At 43.6% G+C, this 7,078-nt stretch overlaps 1 protein-coding gene across 1 annotated transcript; it reads right to left on the bottom strand.

Moving 5' to 3' along the window:
• Positions 1–4,652: 4,652 nt before the first annotated feature.
• Positions 4,653–5,315, bottom strand: LOC143570909 (uncharacterized). The gene has a single exon (XM_077056429.1). It carries the CDS (start codon positions 5,313–5,315, stop codon positions 4,653–4,655), a length of 663 nt encoding a protein of 220 aa, XP_076912544.1.
• Positions 5,316–7,078: the final 1,763 nt, after the last annotated feature.

Raw genomic sequence — 7,078 nt, forward strand, 5'->3', positions numbered from 1 at the left:
GTGATCAAGCATTGCTGAGGAATTTCTAAACTGTTCAATTTTTCTGTTTAATTCCACCACTTTTACCTGGTAATCAGCTATCTGTTTATCCCTTTCAGCAATTAGTTTGGTTTTTTCCTCTAACACTTCATAACTAAGATCAATTACTTGTATTTTATCAGCTAGACTGGCTTTAAGACTTCTGATATCCTTTTCACTAGATTTTATTTTTACCGAGTAACTGTTTTCTCTAGTTTTAGTGTAATGATGATCTTCTTTTAACGTTTTAAATTGAGCGTCCAAACTAACAAACTGATCAGTTACTGTTTTCAATTGTTCAGACAGATTTTCACATTGCATACAATGAAGTTCAGAACTTACCTCAGAGAGCTGATCGTTCACTTCTGCCATATAAGCTTGATTTTCTCCCGTCTCTTTCTCACTCCCTCCAGTTTCGATGTTTACCAAGTTAGCCTGTTCGAACACTTTCTCAATTTGCAGATTCTAGTTGTATCCCCCATTCTGTCTAGATACCATAGCCCTGGTCTCACTACCACCCCCATTCTGTTGTGCAGACCTGTTCTGATTACGTTCGACTCTCTCATTTGTACATTCCTTAGCAAAATGACCATTCTGTTGACAGTTATAACACATAACCTTTGACTTATCAAACCATGGTCTTTCTCCAACGAACTTTCTACCCGTTTTCTTCATGAATCTTTTAACCCTTCTTACTATCATAGCCATCTGCCACTGCAGATCTATCTCTTCTAGATCATCAGCATCGATTTGATCATAGTCTTCGTCCAAAGTTGCAGGATTGCCTATTTTACCTTTGATGTAATTCTCATAAGATGCAATGAAAGATGCATAGAGAGCAAACTGCTGTTCAGCTGATTTAACACTCATGGGCATCTGTGAGTAGTTGTTGGTTGGAACATTTGATGAAAAGTTACCAGTTGTGGCTTGAGGTTTTGAAGAATTACTTCCTGCAGCTACGAAACATACATCACCATCCATGTTGAGAGTCACATGACCATCATGAGTTGAATTTGAGTTTGAGTCTCCTTTTGAGTAATAAGCAGAGGATTCTGACTTTGAACTTGAACTTGAAGTAACTTTCGCACCATACATTCCCGGATCCTGAACCTAATCAGTTGGTGTCTCTTTCCAAACCATGTTAAGTTCAAAAGTTTGTAATTTATTGACTGCTGTTTCCAAATCAATATTGGCAAACTCTTTATCTTCTCTCATCAAAACCGTGTACATTTCCCATTTCAGTGGAAGAGCATCAAGAAGTTTTTCTACAATCTCTTCTTCGTTATAGTCAATTGAGTAGTTTCTAAGTTCGGTCATCGGGTGATAATATCTTGTGATGATATCATCAAGTGATTCATTTTTCAAATATTTGAACACCGAGAATTGGGTTTTTAGTAGCTTAATTTTGGATGCACGTATCCCCACATTACCTTCATATCAATTTTCTAGCGCTTCCCATAGCTCTCTAGCGGTTTTGTATTTCCTGAAGGTGTGAAGAATCTCTTGTGGATGAGCCATGGTGATTGCCTTGGTGGAATGTATCCATCTTGAATGCACAACCACATCTTAGCATCTTGATATTTAACATACTGTTCAAACCGATCTTTCCAAGCAACGAAATCGGTACCCTTAAGCATTTTTGGTGCCTTAGTTGCTGAACCGGCTAACTTCCATTTTCACCAGTTCCGTAATGTTTATCGAAGTCATCGCTGAAAGAAACACGACTTGAAAACACACAATTTTTTTATTTTTTTTTTAATTTGAACAGTGACCAGTAGGCGAAGTTATGCTTAACTTCGCTTAAGCTTAACTTCGCTTGATTCCTTAACTTTGCTGAAACTCTTAACTTCGCTTGCTACTTAACTTCGCTTGATGACAACTTCGCCTGAGATCAATTTCGCTTGGTTGATAACTTCGCTTAAACTTATAACTTCGCCTAAACCCTACGAACAGTGATGGCAACTTCGCCTGATGAACACAAGGTTTTTGCAAGTTTAATTTGACGTATTGCGAGGTATGCGAATGTGTAATGGGTTATATTTGATAGTGGGAGATGGGTAGGACACAAAAACTCGGTATTTCAACGTAAACTCGTCCCGCGAATAGTCGAACAGAACGATTTCTACACTCGTGTGATAATCCCGAACCACACAATCACGAGCAACCTTGCTCTGATACCAATTGTAGGTTTCCAGCCGGATCTACACGGAAGTATCTCGTACTACATAGGTGCGGAATCCCTACGTAAGAAGATACGAGCGTTAGATGCAATATACGTTAAAACCAAGCACAAATACACGTTACAATACTCAAAAGACACGTTGTATTGCAACCCTTCAACACGTGATGTTCAATCACAATTACACGTACTCGTATTACCTTTCAATACAAGCCGTAACATAGGTATATAAGGACTTCGACAACTTTGCCAAACAGACTAGGCGAAGTTGTCAATAACTTCGCTTGTCCACAAGTTCGCTTATATTAGGCAAACTTGTGAGACAACCTATACAAACCAAAACAAAACAAACTAACACGATTACAGACACTAGATACTGAACTACTGACATAATGCACCAACAGATGGTATAACTTGCATACCCGCCCTGGTGCAAAGGCTATTGCCTTAGATGCGCCTCCCAGTTTGCATGAGTGGAAGAGTGTGTTCTTCTAGGTCTCCGCGCGTGTGGTGCCACATCCCATGTTCTTCACGGATGTGAATGAGCTTCCTGAGCCGAAAGTGGCTCCTTATACCGGTTCGGACTGGTTCACCACTTTGCAGGCTAGCCTTTCTCAACTCCGTCACTATTCGGAGCGCGCGTTGGTGTTATTCGGTATGAGTCGTATCTGGGATGATACGGCATTGCTACCGGTCATTCTTAATGGCGGTCAAGGTTGGTGCCTTTTTTATTTTCTTTCTCTGATGCGTATTTTGTTTGGTAATATCCTAACTTATTTTTCTTTAGAGGTGGACGACCGCATGCTCCTCCTGCAACCTGCGCCTATGGGCATTAAAATGCTGGGGCGGAGGGAGTTAGGTCCCCGTGAGAAGCCGATCCTCACTCAGACTGCTCGAAACTTTGTGTTTCCTCTTCCTATGGGGCAATCATCTGCTCCGCTACCACCGCCACCTCCTCGCTCAGTTACCCTTCAGAGTGGTAAGTTCACTTGCTTTTACCATTTTTCTTCGCTTATTTTGCTAACATTTCATTTTCTTTTTCAGGTAGACGATCTAACGTTGTGCGCCTTCCTAAGTGCAGTGGTAGGGGCGCACAACGCAATGGTGGGGAGACGGTTGCGTTTCCGATAGACGCCGCCGTAAGAGACGCCGTGGATGATGATGACGATGTCGTCATGATCTCCACCGTTCCCTTCGGGGTTCCGGTGTCTTCTTCCGCTTCATTGCTTGAGGCACTTGGTTTGAGTGCCAGCATAGCGTCTTCTTTTTGGAGTACGTTGTTCCCCCTGATGAGCGCATTGCTCGTAAAATCCAGCCCCGAGGTTCTTTGTACTCCGACGCCGCTTTTCACCAAGTCCAGGCCTTCTCTTGTTTTGCGGAGTTGCTGCGCGAGAACCGTGCCCTTCATGAGGACAAAATTGATGCTAGTGTTCGCATGAGGGAGATGGAACAACTGGTGAAAGATGCTGAGGCAGGCGCCTGGAAAGCGGGTAAAGAATCGTCTGATCATCGCCAAGCTTTAAGCGATGTTGAGGCAAAATTGGCAAAAGCTGACGCAGAGCTGGCGGAGTCTGCCCGCGAGCGTGCCGCCCGCTATAAGGAGTTTGAGGCTGCGTGCAAGAAGTCCAACGCTGATCTTTCCGATGAGCGCAGTCGCGTCGTTGCTGCCAAGGAGGTTTCCGCTCGACTCGAGAGTGAAAACGCTGCTTTTCGCAAGCGTATTGAAGAGTTGGAGGCGGAAGCTGCGTCGAGGAAGGCGGATGCTGGCAAGCTAGCTGACACGCTATCCATCAAAGTTTTGACTTCTGAGTGTGCTGTTGCCGCTGCTGACCGCGATTGGCTGTTGAAGCATGCCATTTGTAAGGTACCTTCTCATTTTTTGCTTATTTTCTTGTTCATTCTGTTGATTATTTTTTTTATGCAAGTTGCCCAACGCATCATTAGCGATGATGATTTGTCATGTTGCGTTGGAACCCTTGTCAATGCTTCCCAACAACTTGGCCACAAAGCTGGATTTCAGGATGCTATCACGCATATGCGTGACAACCTCCCACTTGAGGCCTATGCTCTTTGCGCCATTGATCTGGAAAAGGAGTATGATGTCGCTGAGATGGAATATGATTCTCTCACGTTTCCTATTCTTTCCCAAGTTGCTTATTATGCTAAGGAAGAGAATAGCGTGTAGCTGTTGAGGAATTTGCTTCATCCTTCGCAATCTGGACCTTCCGCCGCTCCTGCTGGCGGCCAAGAAGATAGCTCGGTCGTTGACTCTGGGAAGAGTGTCAACGACGTAGATTAGGCTTTTTATTTTATGCTCTTTTTTTTGTTTTGTGCCCAGGCGTAAGTGCTCTCTTGTAATTTCTTGTATATAAATGAAAATGTGTAGTTTGTGAAATGCAGAGTATCGTTTCCATACAAATTTGACCCTTGGCCTGTTTTTACAATTGGAATCGATTTACATATAACACCTACGCAATTGTACTGCGTTCCATGTATTAGGAATCGCTGAGCCATCGAGATGCATCAGAGTGTAGGCGCCTTTTCCCAATACTTCCTTGATCTGGTATGGGCCTTCCCAAGATGGCGCTAGTTTGCCTTGTGCTTGTGCTCTTGATGCCTCGTTGTTGCAAAGGATGTAATCTCCGGCATTGAACTCGTATATTCTTACTTTCGTATTGTAATACTTTTGTAGCTGGCGCTTGTAATTTTGTTCTCTTATTGCAGCATACTCTCGACGCTCTTCAAGAAGAATTAAGTCCAGCCTCCTTTCTGCGTCGTTGTCCTTTGGTATTGTAACTCTTGGTGACGGAACGCCGACTTCGGAAGGGATCATTGCTTCGGTACCGTAAGTTAGGCCGAACGGCGTTTCTGCGTTACTTGTGTTTTTGTGTGTTCTTATGGCCCATAGTACGTGAGGTAGCTGATCGACCCATCCTGATTTGTGGTTTGCCAATCTTTTCTTGATTCCGCCCACGATTGTTCTGTTGGCGCGTACCACTTCGCCATTCCCTTGTGGATGAGCAACAGAGGTGAATGTCTGCGTGACATTGAGCTCTTTTAACCATTTTTGAATATGTTGGTCAGCAAATTGTGTTCCATTGTCGCTGACTAAATTCATGGGTAATCCAAAACGACAGATTATAAATTCTCAAATAAACTTCTTGATGCTGGTTGCGTTGATTGTTGCTACCGGCTTTGCTTCGATCCACTTTGTGAAGTAATCGATCGCCACGATCAAAAATTTCACGCGGCCTGGCGCCTCTGGAAATTGTCCGGTTATATCAATATCCCATTTCTGAAATGGCTAAGAATCTGTTACCGATATCATGGCGTTTTTCGGGCGCAGGGTGTTTGGTGCGTGGCGTTGACAGGCGCTGCATTTTCTCAATTCTTTCTTGGCGTCAACATGCATGCCTGGCCAATAGTATCCCGTGTTCATGATTTTGGCAACCACCATTCTCGGACCTGCGTGTACTCCACATATTCCTTCATTAATTTCTCTAAGCAAATAATTTGCGTCCTGTGGATCTACGCATCTGAGAAGTGGACCCTAGTATGATCGCTTATAGAGGATATTCCCTTGGATTGTGTAATTCAATGCTTTATGGGAGTTCTTCCGCGCATCTGCTTTCTTTTCTGGCAAAATTCCTCTCGCGAGGTAATTGATGATTGGTGTCATCCAACTCTTTTCTGCTTCTGAATAAATGAGAACTTCTTTGTTCATTATTGAAGGCGTAGCTAGGAATTCGATGCGGACGTCTTTTGCGAGGTGTTCAAACCCAACGGATGCAAGTTTGCTTAAGGCGTCAGCCTGTTTGTTCTCACTTCTATTGATGTGTTTCACCTACCATGTGGCAAAAGTTGCCATTGATGCTTTAGCTTGCGCTAGGTATGATGTCATCTTATCGTCTTTCGCATCATACGACCCTTCAATTTGATTCGCCACTAACATGGAGTCCACATGTGCTTCCAAATGGCGGGATCCTATCTTTTTAGAGATTCTCAATCCTGCCAACAATGCTTCGTACTCTGCCTCGTTGTTTGTGCTTTTGAATTCTAGGTGTAATGCGTACGTGAAGTGTTGCCCTTCTGGGTTGGTTATCTTTAGGCCCGCTCCAACGCCTTCATCATTAGAAGCTCCGTCTATGAACATCTTCCAGACTTCGTCTTTCTTTTGATCCTCAGGGGTTTCGATCTCTCTTTTGCATTCTTCCTCCTTTTCTTGAGGGATTTCTGCGATGAAATCAGCCAAAACCTGGCCTTTGATTGCTGGCCTTGGTTTATACTCGATGGCATGTTCTCCTAATTCAATTGCCCATTTCGCGAGCCTCCCAGACAATTCTGGCTTGCTTAGCACATTTTGTAAGTGAAAGTTGGTAAGGACATGTATCGGATGGCCCTGGAAGTATCTTCTCAAACGTCGCGCTGTCTGGACCAAGGATAAGACTAACTTTTCCAAGGTGGAGTATCTTGTTTATGCGTCCGCAAGGGTACGGCTTATGTAATAAATGGGCGTATGAATACCAGTTCTTTCCACCATCAAAACTGCGCTGACTGTTCTCTCTGATGCTGCTAAGTATACTATTAACGGTTCTCTGGATTTAGGGGCTGTGAGTGTTGGCAACTCTTCTAAGCGTGACTGTAGGTTCCCGGACGGATCTTACACGGGATATCGCTATATACGCAGGTGCGGAATCCCTGCGTAGGTAGTTACGAGCGTAGAATACGTAAGACAATCACACACGAAACAAACGAACACGTTATATATTATAACCTGTAACACGTCTATTACAGACTCGGTCTCTCGTCTACTGACTTGCTGAAATACACGTGATTAAACAAAACACTCAATGACCAACTCTAATCACGTAAACCCGTAGG

This window comes from Bidens hawaiensis, unplaced genomic scaffold (genome assembly GCF_021521415.1).
Source record: "Bidens hawaiensis isolate Kalapana, Puna unplaced genomic scaffold, B.hawaiensis_p1.1 tig00025174_1, whole genome shotgun sequence".
Taxonomy (NCBI): domain Eukaryota; kingdom Viridiplantae; phylum Streptophyta; class Magnoliopsida; order Asterales; family Asteraceae; genus Bidens; species Bidens hawaiensis.